Here is a 20,715-nt window from a genome sequence, read left to right as displayed (position 1 = left end):
TCTGTTAAAAGTATAAAGTAACAACTCAATATATTGACAAGGTTCTATTAGTTAGGAGTTAAAAAAATGTTGTTACAGGTGTACCATCTGATTCACAATACATCAGATACTGAAGTAACATACGTGTAGTGTTCTGTATACCAACGATAAGAAAAACACGCAACCGAGGGGTTAAAAGAACGCCCCTAATATAACTACACCTACATGTATTTCTATATGTATTCCCACCCCAAGTTTGTAGGATTATTAATAGTTGTGCTATTTTTATGATTTATAAAAACCATTTTCGTACTTCTCGCGTGACATAAACAGCAGAGGTTAGAAATCGTTCGACTAACATACATTACGAGCTGTGAAAGTTTTTATAGAAGTTTGCATTACGTCTATAATCACTCAATATCGGGGTGAATTTTATTATTTGGTGATCTTTGTTGAAAAGTTAGATGAATAAACGTTTATATGAATATTAGGCCAATTCCGGTCTGATGCACAGATGGCGGTGCTAGTATACTAACCTTCAACCGATACGTGTCAAAATTTGACAGCAGTCCGACCATTGGTTTGTGAGATATTGCGTTGGGAGTGTAGCTACTTTTGTTATTTGAAAAAAGATGGAAAAAAATAATTTCGTGTGCTGATAAAATATTGCTTTTTTAAGGGAAAAATACAGTTGAAGCAATATCTTGGCTTGATGAAGACTTTCCGGGGTCTGCACCAGAAAAAAACAACCATCATTGATTGGTATGCTAAGTTTAAACGTGGTGAAATGAGCACCGAAGACGGCGAACGCAGTGGACGTCCAAAAGTGGCTGAAAAGTGAAGATGATCGAGATAGCAGACATTGTGAAGATATCATCTAAACGTGTACATTCTATCATTCAGGAATATTTGTACATGAGAAAGCTGTGTGCAGAGTGGGTGTCGCGCTAGCTCACACTTGATCAAAAGCAACAACGTGTTAATGATTCTGAGCAGTGTTTGAAGCTGTTTAAGTGTAATAAACTCGAATTTTTGAGTCGGTATGTGACAATGGATGACATAGTTTCATCATTTCACTCTGGAGTCGAATCGACAGTCAACTGAGTGGACTGCACACGATGAACCGAATCTAAAACGAGGAAAAACACAACAGTTAGCTGGCACGGTTATGGCATGAGTATTCTGGGATGCGCAAAGTATAATATTCATTAATTACCTCAAAAAGGGTCAGACCATCAGCAGCGATTATTATATAACGTTATTGGATCGTTTAAAGGATAAAATCGTTAAAAAACGGCCCCATTTGAAGAAAAAAAAGTTGCTGTTTCATCGAGACAATGCGCCGTGTCACAAATCAATGTAAACAATGGCAAAATTGGATGAATTGGGCTTTGAATTGCTTCTGCATCCACCGCCAGATCTGGCCCCCAGCGACTTTTTCCTGTTCTCAGACCTCAAAAGAATGCTCGCTGGAAAGAAATTTAGCGCCAATGAAGAAGTAATCGCCGAAACTGAGGTCTATTTTGAAGCGAAAGACAAATCGTACTACAAAAATGGTATCGAAGATTTGGAAGATCGCTATAATCGCTGTATCGCCCTTGAAGGCGTTTGTTGAATAATAAAATCAAATTTCTCAAAAAAAAAAATGTGTTTTACTATGGTAGACTGGGGATTTTTCAATTAGCCTGTTAGGTCTTGTGTTTCGTTATTATACGGAAATTGCGACTATCACATGTTATAGATAGCTTATATTACTTTGAATAGCAGTCTTTGAAGACGAACTGAACATATTAAATTTTGCGAATAGCAATTTCCGTCTAGGAAAACATGGTTATACTTGAAAAAAGCTGCTGCAAGGTGATATAGGTATACGTTCCAGAACATTATATACTTTCATTTTATTCCTAAAATTGTTTTATTAGCGTACCACAAAGCACCACTGATAGTCTGCATGCAATTTAGAAGCTGAACTGCAACATAAATTGAATTACTCCTGATGGCGCGCAAAACGTCTCTTTTATATGATAACGAAAAACTGGCGTTGCAGGAATTGTGGAAGCAGGATAACAACTGGCTCTCCCTGAAGGAATTCCTCTTACTGTAAGCGGAACTGCGCTCCATTAGGAATTTTATCCGGTATTTTTTCATCGTTTTCTAGGTGGTGCGATGAGAATAACGCGCTTATCATGGGGGTTTTTCGAAAACTATGTGTAACTTCGGGAAATTATTTCAGTCCTGTTTTGCCCCGGGTGATAATTATATGAATTGGGGAGAGCGAGGTAAATTTTAATGGGTCCCATGCGGATTTATGTTTCAGGAGAGCCAATTTCCATGTCCCTTCGTAAAAATCAATAACACTCAGATCACACGAATGCGAAAATTTGAATTTTCGGCTGGACGCCCCTGGCACTCTCAAAACTGTTTCAGTGATTGATGGGTCAGGTCAAGTTAATTCAGGAATGGCTGACGATTAACAGGATAATTGAAATATCCCCGGTCTTCCATAGTAAAACACTTTTTTTTCGGAAAATTCGATTTTATTATTCAACATAGTTGCCTTCGAGGGCGATACAACGATCATTCAACATTTCGATACCATTTTTGTAATACGATTTGTCTCTCGCTTCAGAATAGGCCTCAGTTTCAGCGATTACTTCTTCATTGGCGCTAAATTTCATTCCAGCGAGCATTCTTTTGAGGTCTGAGAACAGGAAAAAGTCGCTGGGGGCCAGATCTGGCGAATACGGTGGATGCAGAAGCAATTCGAAGCCCAACTCGTACATTTTTACCATTGTTTCCATTGATTTGTGACACGGCGCATTATCTTGATGAAACAGCACCTTTTTTTTTAATGGGGCTGTTTTTTAACGATTTCATCCATTAAACGATCCAATAACGCTATACAATAATCGCTGTTTATGGTCTGGCCCTTTTGGAGGTAATCAATGAATATTATACCTTGCGCATCCCAGAATACTGATGCCACACCCTTGCCAGCTGACTGTTGTGTTTTTCCTCGCTTTGGATTCGGTTCATCGCGTGCAGTCCACTCAGGTGACTGTCGATTGGACTCCGAAGTGAAATGGTGGAGCAATGTTTCATCTATTGTCACATACCGCCGCAACAATTCATGTTTATTGCACTCAAACACTGCTCAGAATCATTAACACGTTGTTGCTTTTGATCGATTGTGAACTCGCGCGGCACCCATTTTGCACACAGCTTTCTCATGTACAAATATTCGTGAATGATATGATGTACACGTTTAGATGATATCTTCACAATGTCTGCTATCTCGATCAACTTCACTTTACGGTCATTCAAAATTATTTTGTGATCTTTTTTGTTTTTTTCGTAATTGACAACCTCTTTTGGACGTCCACCGCGTTCGCCGTCTTCGGTGCTCATTTCACCACGTGTAAACTTAGCATACCAATCAATGATGGTTGATTTTCCTAGTGCAGACCTCGGAAACTCTTCATCAAGCCAAGATTTTGCTTCAACTGTATTTTCCCTTCAAAAAGCAATATTTCATCAGCACCCGAAATTTTTTTTTCCATCTTTTTTCAAATAATAAAAGTAACTACACTCACAAAGCAATATCTCACAAACTAATGGTCGGACTGCAGTCAGATTTTGACACGTATCATTTGCAGGTTGGTACTAATTAAAAATCATATGGATTTAATACTAGCACCGCCATCTGTGCATCAGACCGAGTTCTTTTCAATTGGTCAAATAGTTGTCGCGAAACCCTGCGTTAAAATGCCTCAAAGAGTGAATGTCTTGAATCCAGTTCCTAGTTCGCCGAATTCTCTGTTCCTCCAATTCTCCTTAAAATATTCATTTCCACACTCAGCCCCTTCGGCCATTTGCATCTAGAGAAATGGAAATTAATCATTCCATGAATATCCTGGAATACCACCAATCAGAATTCAATGATTTTTGGAAATGATTTATTCAAATTAACAGTTGATTTCCAAACGGCTGCAGCTGTTTCCCAACATTAAAATGCTGTCCGACCCATTTTAAGAACATAACTCACTCTGGGAATTTATTTGAATCATGAACTTTTCCATGAACTCTTCTCCCCTCCATTTTGGCATCGGAGTTTTTCCGGACTATTGTTATCGAAATGTGGAGGTTATCCATTTCTTATAACACTCATCTTCCTGGGCGTGATTTAAATCTCTTTTTGGATTCTAACACTTCACTCAATAACTCCCGGGCCTTACCAGTAAAAACAATTTCTTTCCTGGAAAATTGGACCTTATTCATCAATTCAATTCGTCACAGCCACCTTCAAGTTATACGATCCTCTAACTTTTCAATAGAAAGATTCGTCTTTGAAAAAAGCATTCTTCTCTATCATTCTTTATCGACTGTTACTTTACGCCTATTTTTTTCTGAGAAATATGGATCAGTCAGTGATTCCTCATTTTGTCAAGAAGAATGTTGAAACTATCACAAATATATCCGACCTCAATTAAATGTTTATAGTTTGAAATAATGCTTTCATTAACATGAGTCATACGCCAGTAGCGACAATTGTGTATTCAGACATTCTGGGAATTCATATACACTGTGTCCGTAAAGTATGGAACAAATTCATTTTTAGCTAAATAGATCATTTCAAGAAATATTACTGAAACACGTCTATTTTTTATTTTAATTTACCGTATTTCAAAATAATAATCTAATATACAGGGTGAATTACTTTCGAATAATGACGTCACCGTCTTTTTTTTTAATGGAACACCCCCATTTAGTCTCAATTTTCCGATTACTTTAGCTGAGCTGATTCCAAAAATGTATCACATCTTGATTCCAATTGTTACAGGATGGACAAAAATACAATAGTTTTGTGTGTGCTCATTCGCGTAACATTCTTTATTAGTAAAATTAACAATATTGTCAAAAATAATTATTGTCTAGCGGCAATTGGTTTGAATGTAACACCTTGTACTTTGTTACATTTTTAGATTAAAAAAAATGAGCTGTTCCCAAACATGTTTGGTACTTGTGGTCTAGCAGACAGAATATGAAAGAAATTATTTCTTATTTTTATACATTTTTATTAATCTAAAAATGTAACAAACTAGAGGGTGTTACATTCAAACCAATTGCCGCTAGGCAATAAGTATTTTTGATAATATTGTTAATTTAACTGATGAAGAATGTTACGCGTTACTTTATGAGCACACACAAAACTATTATATTTTTGTCCATCCTGTTCCAATTGGAATCAACATGTGATACATTTTTGGAATCAGCTCAGCTAGAGTAATCGGAAAATTGGGACACAATGGGGGTGTTCCATTTAAAAAAAATGACGGTGACGTCATTACTCGAAAGTAATTCACTCTGTATATTAGATAATCATTTCAAAATACGGTGAATTAAAATAATAAATCGACTTGTTTCAGGATTATTTCTTAAAATGGTATGTTTAGCTGAAAATTAATTTATTCCATACTTTACAGACACAGTGTATGATGGAATTCGAAAACATGAACCCAAGGATATTTCCTTGAAGTACTCCGTGTACTGAGGAATTCCTATGCCAAGTTCGTTCATGAAGATATACTTTTGGGAATAGGGTTTTTGGTTTGGGTTCAGTCAAAGATTGTCACCGAGAACAAAGCACAGCAAGGTTATTTCTTGTAGGAACCGTCAGATGTTGGAGTATAACTGTAAGGGCTATTCTACCGAGAACTGGTCATCAAACCCAAGTTAGTGCCTCAGGCAAAATCCCAAGAAATTTATTCGTACCATTTGTCGGCCAGGGGTGTCCATTTCTTCAGTCGCCCGAAGTATTTCTTGGTGTTATTCACATTGAGGCATCGCAACCTGGCCCGTCTACAGCAATCCTTACGGCCGTTGTGTTCTTCTCACACCTTCCAACTCGAAATTTCAGATTGATCAATGAACCTAAAAGCATTCGCCTATTTCTCCTTTACTGAATAGGTCGATAGGGGTTGAAATTCTTCCACATGGCTGAAAATCGGGGATGTATTATGGAGGGAAGAGGCACGTCAAGGTGGCGTGATTAATATTTGTGGAGCATGCGATCTGATTTGTGTAAATTGGCAACAGTGTGTAGCACCACAGCCGCGATTTTTACAATCGATAGTCCAATAGTCCGAAAACTCATTTCATTATATGCTACCGTGCGCCTGCATATTTTTTTTTTCATCCTACCCCTTCCGTTCATTGTGCATCAGCATGCCCAACACGTTTGGCCGTATCATTCGTCGGCCGATCTGATCCCTGTGTACTTTTTTGTTCGCGCTGTACAAATGAACGAACATGCTGTAATTGAATAAGCAACGTCGGAATATCTTGCAGTTTTCGCTGTCACTGATACTTCTTGAAGACTAATTAACTGATCTATCCACAGGGAATCCAATCCCGTACCAAAATATCAATCCCGCAAAGTAGTAGTCCCGAGTAGTTTATTGCTTTCTGGAACGTTTCAAACGACGTTTGCGCTTATATTGTCTATGCCATTTTAATATTGAATCCCGCATGGTAAATCCCGTAGAATATCAGAGGGATCCCGCATTTGCGGATTCCAGCAATTGTTGTGACATTTTTTTTTGGAGATACCGCACGCATACCTATTCAAATGCAAGATTACTTGAGATTATTTTTGAAAATACCCTGACTAGGACAGTTGGAGAAGATTTCGACAATCCCTCAATCTAGCTTTGATAAGATCAATTCCTCGTCTTCCCTCAATAGGATTTGAATCGAAACAAATATCTGAAACCTGAGTGAGTTCTCTTGTATTCAGCTCATTCGTACAGAATCATCGTGAGGAAATAAAGAAGAAAAAATCTCGAGAACCGCAACTTTTCTAAATCCCATTGCAGGATATAACGGAACACCCTTCTTCTAACAAGGTCCACAGTGCCCGGGAAAAATTCTATACAAGCCCAGAAGTTTTCCACGAAAATTACCACCCACTCCATAAATTACATTTCATTCAGCGATGTCCCAGAAAGAAGTCCACGAAAGGCAGAGTTTTCGGTTTGCGCCTAAGGCTGAAACGACTTTTGCGACTTGAATGGAAAGCAGAGATCTCTAAATTAACTTCCGACCAGGAAACTGGAGCAGGATGCCAAAGTGTTTTTCTTTGCAGGACGAAGGTGTGTTTAGGCCCATTCTTTCGCCATAAACTTATATTTTTTCGAGAGGTGTACGAGCGGAATTTTTTCTAGAATATCAATGAAATATATAAGGAAATTCAAATGAATCGCCCTTGAATGATGTATTTAACACGAGAAACATTGAATATTCCCATAAACTCTACTTATATTTTCATATGAATGTAGGCTTGGTTAATGGATCGTCCAGAGGTATGATTCGATTACCTGGCCTTTCGTCTTTTTCTCCGTGACTTTGTTGGATTTGTAATAATTAAACTCTTTTCAATTATTTACATCTATTTACAAAGCCACACTTATACAGTACAAACTCAGTATTGAGAAGAAACTAATTACGTCTTAATTACAAGTTTCTCAATACGGTACTGAATTTCGTCTTTAACTCGTTTGTTGATTACTCGAAACGTCTTCGTTTATCACGTCTTCGTCGTACTTCAAGTTTTCGGTCGTCTCGTCTCTAACTCGTCTTAATTTAGTCCGTGAACCGTCTTTTCGTCTTACGTCTTAAGTTGACCGACCGAACTTGACTCGTCTTTGGCTTAAGTTGAGCTGTACCCGTCTTCGGCTTAATTTGAACTGTACTCTACTCTCTGCCGATTGGAACTTCCCTGTCTCGAATATCGACCTCCCTTCTTTCGGCTTGACCACACCCTTAGGGAAAGTACCATCCCCTAGTCCAATAAGAGCTTTGCCGTACCACCCACAAAGATCTTCGCGGATTCCTGGAAATCGAATATTCTCGAAGGACTAGAACCTGATACACATATGTGACACATCTGGTACGACCGTGTTGTCTTCGAACTTTCTCAACCCTCCAATAAATCTCTTCAAGATTTACAACTCCATCACATATCTTCGACACCTCGAAGCATTACACACCCTTTTTACATTATATGTACAATAACAATTCGTTCCCTGTAAATTCATTGAAACTGTCATGCCCTTGACACTCGAAGAAACTAATAGGTCTCCAAGCATCCGGTTGACCATCTCAATTATTTACAGGGAACAATAACTGGATCCTACATGAATTCATGTTATTTTTAAATAACTAGAATGACGCTCTCTTGAAAAATTCATTACAAAAATGGATAGAATTATGCAGTGACAGTTCGCAAAACTGAAGCACTTTTGGGTGAAACTGCTGGAAAAGTTTGAGCTGTTAGGACAAGCTACTAGTGAAGAATCGAAACCGTGTGCGTCTGATGAAGTCCCTAGTGTTGACAAAAAGTCAGGTTTGTCGATCTTGGGAATTAAATATTCCACAAACAAGAAATGGTGACAATTGGCCAACGATAACTTATGATTTAACACCCTTGGACTCTATTTCTTTGGGGTCGTGTCTAGGGATTCTTCAAGCCAAGTAGCTTGACTTGAAAATCAAACTCGTGAAAAATTACATACTAGAACTTGACTTGATTTTAGATATTCATTGCTTGACTTGATATCAAGCTACTTGATATAACTTGAGCTAGATATGCGCGCGTCGCACGGCATATATTTCTGCAATCTCGTGCGCGCTTAGACAAAATAAGGGGATTTCTCGAGCGTCGAGAGACTGAAGCATTCGCCAGTGTGACTTTATTAGTAGTTTTCTCACATTTCTATTAAATCTATTGGTAGATTTTGGTAGTTTCAGAAATATCTTTCCAAACTTGGCCAAAATGGCCAATGATTTTTTATCAACGCCAGCATCTTCAGCTTCTGTTGAAAGACAATTTTCCAAAGCTGCTCTCACAAATACAAAAACCCGCAATAGGTTAGGAGACAAATCTATAAGATTCCTCATGATTCTCAGATCCTGGATGGAAAATTATGAAATCATCATTTTTTCATTGATGTGACACTACACAATAAAACTGCTAAAAATCAAGTAGCTTGATATAATTTAGGTACTTGATAAATAAATACTTGACTTGACTTGATATTGAAAAACTACTACTCGACTTAAACTTGACTGAAATCAAGCCAAGCCGTGAATCCCTAGCCATGTATTATATGAATAGTAGATTTTAACTTCCTCTGTGATGAAATTACATCATTACAGTTTGAAGTTTTAATATAAATCAGAATCCTGGAAATTTCCAACCATATGAATTTCTATCTCCATCGAAGCAACAAAGGAATCGTTGAGCGTTTCTTATCAAAATTAACAGCCACCGTTCCGCCATTTTTGATAGAGGAGATCGCAACCACCATTCGTTAGCGACGTATCTGATTGTTACGTCCATTTTTATCTGGCATGTGGACAGCAAAATTGATTATTATTATTCCCTTAGATTTGCACCGATAACAATCCCAGCCTCTCATCTCCACGACTAGCCGGCATGGTAATCGAAAAGTGTCAGCGCGATAATCGTTAGAATTTATATCGTTACCGGATTGGTCCATCTGCAGCTACTCTTTACCATCTGAAGTGATATCGTAATGACGTTCGAAACTCATGTCAGTCCATTGGATAAAACTCCACTCAAGGGCGATTCCGAGTATGTGACAACGGCGCTGAGGGTAGATAAACATTTAATTTTCTAATTACAGATCACAGGGGGAGGCGCCCCTGTTACGAGGCAATAACTGGCTTCCCCGAAGAGATTTGCCCCAAAATGGGTCGATCAGTCAATACAATGGAGGACTCATAGGGCCGCCGCTCTTTTACCGAGATCTATCACTCCTTATTCCGTTTTGCCAGAGGGGGCCCAGTGGAGCGCCTTTGGCTCTCCGTGGTCTTCCCCTAATTTAAATTTTCCTTTACTCCATGCCACATATATATTCCAATCTCTCCTCCCGAGAGATAATTGAGTTTCATTTCCAATTCGATGACGCACTTCTCCGGCTACAGATTTTATTTTCTTGCGAATCCAATCCTCCCCAACTCCCTTACGGCGTTTATGGAAGGACGACATCAACACTTCCCAATCCTGTTCTACACAACCTCCCATAAAAACTTACTCTCTCGATTCCTATCACGTGATCATATCGGCCGTTATCGATCTCTCCAAAATGGAAAACCGGTATTTTCGACTGCCGAGCGCTTGACGTCATCGATGACGTCACAGTCTGTAAAATAAACATTCGTGAGGTTGACGTATTGATAGTTTTTTTAGAAATACTCAAGAAATGTATGTTTAAAAGTACCGTATCAGTACACATATAACATCATTATTATCATTGAATTATGAATTATCTAATTCAAAACAAAGAAAGAAGAACAAAAAATGTATACGTTATTCTCAGTTTTGGGTTTATTCCCAGTGTATGTCCATACATATTCCAGAATATGTCTTGCTGCTAAATATGTTGTGTTTCATTGACCTTTGAAATTGTTCAAAAACTGGAATAAGCCTCTGACAAACATTGATCCGTAATCTCAACTATTTTGAATTTTATGCCCAAGATGCACGTTTATAATTCTATATATCATGAATGGAAGTACGAGTTGTGTCATCAAGTTATTTATATATTCGGAATATGATTAAACTCGACAAAAAAAATACTGCCATCAAAAGTTTATTAGCGATTATGTCTCATTCATAATCACATCTCGAAATGGGAAATGATGAAATAGATGTTTTACGATTGGCTATAATTTCCTTTAATCTTGTTAATGGATATTGCCGGATTTCATTTATTCATATCTTTTATACGACAGAATTTTATCGGTTGCGAATTTTTCATAATTCAGGAATTAACGAAAAAAACGGTCTGTTCGAATTGGTCCTTTATTACTAAAATAGTAATTCCATTCTGTTTGGGGCAAATACGTGAACAGCGAACGTTTTTCCCATCGACTTCCATCCGGTAGCAAATATAAAGTTTCAATTTGGCGAATTGTTTCAATCTGAACGATTGCTTGTTCTTCTGCGTCCTATAAATAGCGCGTTTCAATCGGCCTATGATGGGAATATTTGGATTTTGTTCGGAAAATCACTCAAGCAACTCACCAGAGAAAGTACATGTATACATAGGACAATCGATAGAAAACCTTTATTTGAACACGCCGCTTTTTCAACCATGAAAAGCACGATGGAAAAATTACTAAAAGTTTCAGTTTTTTATTCCATAATCAGATTATATATATTTCCAATATTAATTGAATAATTGTAAACTACAGACGTGAAATCATATAGTTTTTAGCGCTTCTCCGTTCATGAATAGACTTACAAGTATATACACTTCTGTTGTTTCTGTAGGCACAACTAGCGCTCATAACCTGGAGTCAGTATATTATTTTCATCGAGAAATGCTTCAAAAGTGCTCATTTAATATTATTGAGTGCCTATAGATCTATTATATGTAAAGAACAAGCATCGAACTCCGAATAGCACTCTAATGATTTGCATCCTACGTGCAACTTGTCAACGAAATTGACTCACGTTGATTGATCAGCCCTTTGATGAAAGGAACAATTATGCATTCGAAACCATTAACCATACTTAGTACGATACACATCTACACAACTACAAGAGTAGAAACGCCATATTCATCAAGACAAACATAGAGAAACTAAATTGAAGAATATCTGGATTCGATGAGGCTGCTTCTGTTCAAATTTCAAGTGTTTTCTTTATTGCAGCAATGGATTCGAGTGGGTCATCCAATTTATTATTTCAGTCACCAATTGATATTAGATGTCAGCGCAAGAATAGCGTTATTTGTAGAATGTCGACTCGTCGAATTTTAAGTGTTAACTAAGCTTAATCAGTACGCCTTGCAGAACCTGACGGGTTTAATACAGAAACGCGAGAAGATTCCATCTCTGGCAGCTGAGGTTCGTGACAGAATGCCTCTATCCCGAGCCCTATTAAAAATGCAAACACTTCGACGTCAATACGAATTCAGAAAATTGAATAGACCGCAAAATATTAATTTGACCACTTGGTCTTCCACTTTGTCATTACTGGAGTGTTACAAAAATAATAATATATCTCGGACAGAATTATAGTTACATTTCTTTCAACAGATGTGGTCGCTGGTCTATGACGTTAATGGTTATTACCTTTATTTACAGAGTGTTTCCGAAAGATATGAACAGACCGATTTCGCTAGAAGTCGTTAATGAGATCTGTGGTGTAGTTTTATTACATTTCTGTAGACGTACGTATGAAAAAGAGAGCAAAGTTGCGGTTTTTGCTCGAGATTTGTCAGGTTTGCAGCTAGAATCGGCCCAAAGGAATCTTGATGAATATCATTGCACTTTTTCACGCGCAATTCGAATTCCCAACCGTTTGAACTTCCTTTCAACAACGTTTGAACTCTTTTATATCATTTATAAGTACTTTGATTCTTGAGATACCAGTATTGACTATATCTGCTTCAGCTACTTCTACACTTACTATTTGGTAGTTGATAATGATGAAAACTTTTACTAACAAAAATTGGTTAACAATATGAGGTTTGTATTATGTTACCGCAAAGTTTGGAATTTATTTGAAGTTCATCTTCAGATACTGAAGGTTTTACATATGGTACAGAGTATTCATATGAATTCAGAATGTTCTCTTCAAACCAATTAATAAAATAACGAGTGTTTTTTTTCGAGGTATATAACTTTGAGTTGGCATTACTGTTCAAGATGGCGACCGATTTCAGCTGTCAAGTGATTTATTCTCAGTTTGGTTTGGCAATTCATCATGAATAGACCCACGCCTGAATAACTCTTACAAATAGTGCAATTTAATTTCGGAAATAATGGTTCTGTGCCGAATACGTATCGCGCACTACGTCCATTTTATTTTGTTTAGCGATGAAGCGCACTTCTGGTTGAATGGCTACGTCAACAAACAAAACTGCCGCATTTGGAGTGAAGCTAATCCTCAAGTGTATGTCGAAACACCGTTACATCCAGAAAAACTGACTGTATGGTGCGCTTTATGGGCTGATGGAATCATTAGTCCGTACTTCTTCAAAAACGGTGATGGCCAGAGCGTTACAGTCAATTGGTGATCGGTATAGAGCCATGATTACTAACTTTTTCATTCCTGAATTGAACAACCATAATGTCCAGAAGCTGTGCTTCCAACAAGACGGCGCAGCATGTCACACAGCTCGTGCCACAATCGATTTATTGAAAGACACGTTTGGTGACCGCCTAATTTCACTTTTTGGACCTGTGAATTGGCCTCCAAGATCTTGTGATTTAACACCGCTAGACTACTTTCTGTGGGGCTACGTAAAGTCGTGGCGATCATATGCCAGAAATCCTATTTAAAATGTAATGCCACAAGATTATCTTGCGGATAAATAAAATTCATGTCAATCGAATAATCCATCGTTGTTTTATTGCAATTTATAGTTCTATTGCTCTAAAAAAAACATCCTTTATAATCATTCAAACTCATTGAAATCCTAGACATTTGCATAACGGTCAAAAATGTTTTGTCCTTCTTTACCCTTTTTTCTTATTACCTTTTTCGTAATTGAATTCATATGAATACTCTGTTACATTTGTAGAACCTTCAGTGTCTAAAGATGGACTTGAAATTAGTTCGACACTGCTTTTTCACACAAAATAAACCTGATATTGTAAATATCCAATTTTTGGTGGTGAAAGCAAAGAAAATATAGAATAATGATATGGCAGCATAAGTAGAATTCATCATATCGAATCCAAGGGTGAAATGATCGACTGTTTTTTTTATTTCCTCGGCCAAAACTCTTCTGGGTTTTGAAGTCAGGAAGTATTGGACTGTTCCAATTTTTCAATTCGAAACTTTCCATATTTCCGTTGACAAATTCCCCTTCTCCATCAATTTTCCGACTCTTTTCTTCCTTTGTTCGAAACAAATTTCAGGTTATCCAGCATTTCGACCCATAATGATCAATCTGAGGCGATTGGGCCACGTCGGATTTATTGAAACTTTGGAATAAGCTTTCATTTGCGGTGCCCGGCCGTTTTCGAAAACAAATAAATTCCATTTCCTACCCATTCCAGGCAAACAGAGCGTAACGAACGTGTTTTTCCAGATAACCCCTCGGACTCGGTCAAGGTATAATCTGAAAAAAACATATCTGGGATGCAGATGGAACGTCGGAATGGCTACGAAAACGTATCACACGAAATTGGGAAATCGGTCCGACGAAATGATGCTTCGCGCATGACAGACAATTAACTCAGACGTTGATTTAATCGACAGGATCATGCGCTATTTAAATTATCTTATGCATTTATTATATTTGGTATGTTTTTGTTAGAACTGTTGTGTAATATTGATATTCTCTTTTTCAGGGTGAAGTGCCATGGCCTGGCATGGGAAGGTCAGGCCCGGCCTGCTTCTTCTTCTGATTTCCTTTGTAGTTATATCGGAAGCTATGACGAAAGGTAAGTTCATTTAATCATTTCATACACAGTTCCTCAGAGTGTTTAGTATCTGGTTTCTTGTGAAATTGAATGACCTATCTAGAAAATTGGATAAAGAAATTGAGCCCAATAAATATAGGATAGGTATATTCTAAGCGTTCTGAATCAATCAGACATGTAATACTACAAAAATTCGATATCTATGCGATCGTTGTGTGGAAAATAATCAGAGACAATTTTGCCTGTAAGGCTTCACCTACCAAAACGTCTGCATTTCAAATACAATACTGAAGTTTGAGATCCCTCCTTTCCTCATATCGAATGAAAACCATGTAAACATAAGTGGTCGGTAAACTTTTATGGATTCTCAAATTGAGTTGGCCCAACGAAGCCAAAGAAAAAATTTACATCATGTTTTGTGAAACGGTGGCAACAGATTCCACAAACATTCCACCCCTAACTTTTTTCGACGAGTTCTCCATCTAGATCGAAGAATGCTGTCTTCATGTTCTCTTATTTTATTCCATACGATGCCTAAGATGCCTTGTCGAGAATAACTGATTTGTTTCGGTTAAAAACTGAACGAATTGTGCGAGATAGGGATTTCCATTTATCTATGGCTATAACCACGAATATTTATTTTTGTTATACTATGGGGTAGTATAGTATGATGCAGTTAAGCATAAAACATTTGTAGCGATACATTGCTCTTAAAACTAAAACCTACATTTCCAAAATCCAATTAAAATAGCTTTCACCCAAGAGATTATTCAAATAAGCTTAATTTAAGTCATTCTATTTGAAATCAAACGTGCATGACGAATGGCTTCTTTAATCGATATTGAAGAAGTAAATCTTTACTGAATGGGAATTTCAATTTCATCATATAATTCCATTAGAAGATATCGAGTATCACTTCGAATATTATTCATTGAAGTTGGGACAGGAATGTTCACAGTTAAATTCGTCTATAAATCAAACAATAGTCGTTCGATAATATTTGTGATATTGTCTGCGAACATTCTGGTCTATTGAATTATCGTTCACTTCATAATTGACAAGAAAAACTTGATTGATAATCTGGTTTTTTTCAAATTAGTGTCATTCTACGATATCGAATTCGAACTATATATTTGTTTAATATCTCTTCTCATGTCTAAGCTTCTCAAGATATCAACTTACATATTTATTGTATTTGAAAATTTTCATTTTTACGAATGTGAAAAAAAATAGTTATGATTCAGAGCCAGATGAATTAGTAAGTTTACTACATTTAGAATCTGATCTATGATTTTCGATCTCTAGATTCATTTATTCAAAAAACGGTACACAACCTGTTCACAAAAAAAAAATTACGAAATTATCAGCTATTCAAGATTATCTTTCACCAAACAATTATCATACAAATCAACAACTACACGAATACAGAAAAAAAATCACAGTGTTATAAAACGCTTCAAATCTCCTCTCAATCCCAAGACATACCGATGAAATATGTCAACACCCAAGGAATCAACGATATTGATACTCAGGATCATTCTCGAAATCGGAGAATGAAAATAGTTTTCGATAAGGCAGGGCTAAACAGATCGAATCTCCTGACAAATCTTCGAGGAACATATAAATTGAAGTGGGATAACAGTTCGAGAGAATACAAAATTCCTCGAAAGACTTTAGAGACAAAAATGACATCTGCATGAAATCTTCTTGTTATCAAGGAAGGCAGTCTTGCAACCGACCCACAGAGAAGGACTCAAAAGAAATTGAGCCATTTCTAATTTGCATATATTTGAGGAATTTTTTTGTACACTATCAAGTAAACAGCTGTTAACTGATGTGTAGGGGGACAGAACAACGGATGATAACTCCAAGAGTGGTCTAACAAGAGTGACATAGAGGTACTGTAGGTTCTCGCCGCTGAAATATCTTGTGCTCCTCTGGACAAATCCCAGCGTCTTTAGAGATATCAACAGAATTGGAAAAATATTTTGCCTTGTGTGGAAATGAAGATGACCACGCTCAGACGTCTCAGTTTCAAGAAATTCAGAAGGTGAACTAGAACACAGGGTCTGCAGTGAATCAACTCACACAGATAGACATCTGGACAAGAATCCTAACCACCATCCACAAAAAAAAAACGTGCAGTGACCCAAAATACCAGGAGAAATAGAATCACTTGAGATAAACCTTATCCAATAGAAACAAGACCACGACATCAACCATAAGAAAAGGCCTCCAAAGGGAGAGCATACTTACCATACATACCATCAGGACCGACAAAGTAAGAAAACTTCTTGAAAGACTTAACGAAGAATCACTTTACAAAGCAACATAAGAACTAGGAAAAGTCTTAAGAAGTACTAAAGATGAATTTGATTCATTTTGTAAAGCCGGTATGTACAGAATACCTTGTGATTGTGGAAAAGTTGACATTGGGACTACAAAAAAGAGCATTCGTTTCCGAGTCCAGGAACATGAACGATGTTGCCGATGAAACTCTCACCGACAGACATTTTATTCTCGAGGACATAAATCATCACAGATACTAAGAGAAAACTCTGAAGATGCTTGCTGCAGTAATAAGCAAAATGCCAGGTGAAAAACGAACTGAACCAGCCTGGCATTGTCCACAACTGGCTGTGAAAGCCTTCAGCATTATAAAAGATTCTGAAAATACATTTCTAAAGAATAAGGCAATTAAAACAACGAGATTATACTCAATCAATCATAAGAGTTATTTTGCTCTAATGGTGGTAGTTTTGAAGTTTTCAAATCTTGAATATTTAATTCGGAATAATAAAAAGTCCACCCTTTGTAGCTTACGACTGTAATGCTCGACAAGAACCCCATTATGGAAGTTGCAATAGTCAACAGAGAAAGTTTTCTAACATCGATGAATATTGAACATTCGAACCCCCGTTTATTGACTTGTACAAAGCGAGGAAATATCCAAAGTAACTTGATATTAAATAACAACAGAAGGGCGCAAATTGGCCACAAAGCGAAGGCGGGATATCAGTGGTACCAACTTCTCGAACTGTGCCGGCATGTAACACCAACGTAAATGGAATTGTTCCCATGCTCATTTTGTGATATTTTAATAAACAAGTCATCTCCATACCTTTACTTTGGAATAACGTTCGGAACAGATGTACATAACATGAAATACACTTTAACAACCTCCCCTATTTCCTTCTACCTTCGTGTGCCTCGCCAACTAATTAGTTGGCTGAATTTGCCTCACGCTAATATGAAAAATGGGATCCAACCACATACTGAGTCGCTGTATTAGGGTGGATTTATGCAGCACCAACATCCAAGAAGCATCATTTTATCTGATATAGAGAATTAGACAGAAATGGTACGCAGAAATTCGGTTCTGTGCTCTCTCCAGGGAGTGATATCAATTACATTACGTTCGTCTTGTTGGATTCAAAATTACTCTGTACTCGTGTTGTCAGCGAGTATTAAAATTGAAAAATCCACAGCGTTTTTATTCTACTTCATAGTGTGAATTTTGCAGTGTGAACATTTCCGAATGTTCATTTTTGAAAACAATTAACCAAAAGTGCACACAACGCATATCGCTGTGGTGTGGGAGTATTTTGCAGAACTCGTTTTTGAGCTTTAAATGAATTGTTTGGCATTGTATTTTTCATACAACTAGGTCCGAAATTTGCTTTTTTTCTGGCGATCTCGTTATTCCATTATGTGCAACCATCCTGTCAGGACTCGATAACAAGCGACATTATTGAAATTAAAACATCAAACTTTCAGGATCGCAGGACACAGACGTGCTACAGAATAATAATGTCCAATTTATACGGCAACATTGTTAGCTGATAATCACTGACCCTAATTGTACTAATTGATATTTTAAAAAACATGGAAAAATGCGAGACGACCGTCACCTCTGTGAGCGTCAACACGACAACGATGATGATCGAAAAAATGCAATTATAATATTTGCCTTTTTCCGGTTCACTTTACTTCATCGTTCGATTGATAATAATGAAATCTAAACAGAATAATTATTAAAATGTTAGATTCTTCTGATTTCCGTTTTGTTGTTTTCAATTTGAAACGTGCAGAATCCTAAAATGAGACAGAAACATCTGCCAGTTCGCTGTTCAGAGTTGACAGAATTTAGACGCTACATCAACATAGTTTCAACGAGATGTGTTGTTTCATACATAAATCTACTTTGTAACCTAATGAATATTGCCAAGCTTCGGCATAGAAAGCCTTTTGATTCATCAATAATGAAGTTTCGTGTAACATTGATAGCTTCCGAATAAGTGAATTTGTGTTTACCACAATCAAGCTATCGCCTTTCATCCATTCATATTTGCTTTTTTTGCCAAATTGAGCTTTTTCCAACGTGCCCATTTGGTCTGGGGAACTTTTCATGATTTCGTTGACACATTTTTGGACAGGTTGCCCTAATGGGTATAAACAGGGGACCGTTCTGGCAAGCCAATGATTTATATGTAGCACGCGCTGGGATAACAAGTGCCAATAAAAATATATCGGTTCTGAAGAATCAATATTTATTGCGGAAATGTTGACTAGCGAATTCTAGCCGAGGTTGAAGCGACCAAGGAAAGAGGATAATCATTCAATATCTGACACACCTCGAAAGGGGCGTCGAGATTGAGGCGTTGTTTTTGACAGATTATATGACCCTAGATCGGTAAAAAGAAATCGGCGATGCGTCAAGCATGAGAACAAAGGAATACACAATCTGCAATTTCATTTTTTCCCATGCAACACTTAACAACACTCCAATAAAACAGATTCAGTGAGTTCCACAGGGTGTTAACTTTGAGCCATTACAATATATTCACGTATCGAAATTATTCTTTCAGTCACTGCATTTTTTCTAGGGAAACTCGTTTTCCGTCAACCATCTCTGGAGCTAATCGAATTATACGATGTCAAAATTATGAACTTCATAAATATTCAGCACCTTTCATTGCGTTATTCTATCTGTATAAGAATTGGGCGCCTGGTCATAGGTTGACAGATGACTGTTTCAATTTGAATGCTTTCTGGCGTTTTTCTATCGAACGTTCCATTAAAATCATATTTGGAAATAAAGAAGAAATTTTTTTTATTTTTAACCTATGGAATTCTCAAAATGGATAATTTTCAGGTTAAACGATGGATTTTATTATTTTAAATTGTTGACTGGCAGTTCTTGATAGCTGATATATGTTTGAATAACAAACCTGATTATGATTCAGTATGTTGTGAAAGATAATTCATATCTCATAACTCGGGTGAAGGTTTATAGGGATAATCAATCAATTTTTTGTTATCTATATCGGTCATTTTTGAAAACCGCTTCATTTGATCCCTCCATTAAACAAAGATAAAACCAAGCGAAATGGACTCATCTGATAAATTCATATATTCCAACGAAAAATAAGATGTTATTTGAATATCAACTGAAATTGAATAGCGGTTGTTTTTTGTAATGACGGATCATTCAGAAAAATTTATCATTTTTAAAATGCAACAAGGTTATTGTGCTTTTTCTTGTGAATACAATCAGGCCAATGAATTCGATTGAAACTATATATGTTACATTCATAAATTGGTCCTATTCATCGATCAAATACTAGAAACAATGGTTCATCTGCTCAGTTCATTGGCGTTCAAGACAAAAACCCGATTCAAATTTTTTTATAACGCATTTTGAACACACAGTGAGAGATTAGTTTCGATTGATCAAAAGATTACATTACAATGAATCGTTAGATTCGAGTCTCCGGTACTCTGAACCAGGAAATAATGATACCGTCTTCATTATTTTGTCGGTTTCATCTTTTGATATATTTATGAGTTGCTGTAATTACCGTAATTGAATATCATTATTAGATTACCACTTAGATTTTAATAGTGCAGGGCCGACTCGAATTATTTTTATATAATTGTTTGGAATTATCTAGAATGATTCAATTCGTATAATCATCCATAACTGTAAAATTAATTCGATGATCCTTGGTGTTGTAATGTCTCAATAACAGTCTGTTCCTAGAATTGTTCGGGACTGCAGAAATTCCATAGAAATATACGCTGCGGATTTCGCAGAAAATCTCATTATTTTGAAATCGTTCCGTTAAACGTTCGATTTATAGTATATAGTTCAGAAGGTGTTCCTTGGAAATTAGAGCCCTTTTTTATTATTTTCAATAATGAACCCTAGAACAAAAGTGATAATTTGATCAATGGCAGAAATGGAAGGGAACAACATGTTCACAGAAA

The 20,715-nt window shown here is 36.9% G+C and overlaps 1 protein-coding gene across 15 annotated transcripts in view; it reads left to right on the top strand.

The window, feature by feature from the left end:
- Positions 1–20,715, top strand: part of LOC123685603 (latrophilin Cirl) — a 188,938-nt gene that overhangs the window by 118,332 nt on the left and 49,891 nt on the right. For all 15 annotated transcript variants that reach the window (XR_006748332.1, XM_045625312.1, XM_045625318.1 and 12 more), the window contains one exon: positions 14,374–14,466. Coding sequence is in view for 14 of the 15 variants with exons in the window: in XM_045625312.1 (XP_045481268.1) it covers positions 14,385–14,466 (82 nt within the window). In the remaining variant the exon portion in view is untranslated. The remainder of the gene's footprint in view (positions 1–14,373; positions 14,467–20,715) is intronic.

The sequence above is a fragment of the Harmonia axyridis genome, chromosome X, assembly GCF_914767665.1.
Source record: "Harmonia axyridis chromosome X, icHarAxyr1.1, whole genome shotgun sequence".
Classification (NCBI taxonomy): domain Eukaryota; kingdom Metazoa; phylum Arthropoda; class Insecta; order Coleoptera; family Coccinellidae; genus Harmonia; species Harmonia axyridis.
The sequence above is the reverse complement of the archived record's forward strand: the minus strand, read 5'-3'. Positions and strand labels throughout refer to the sequence as shown.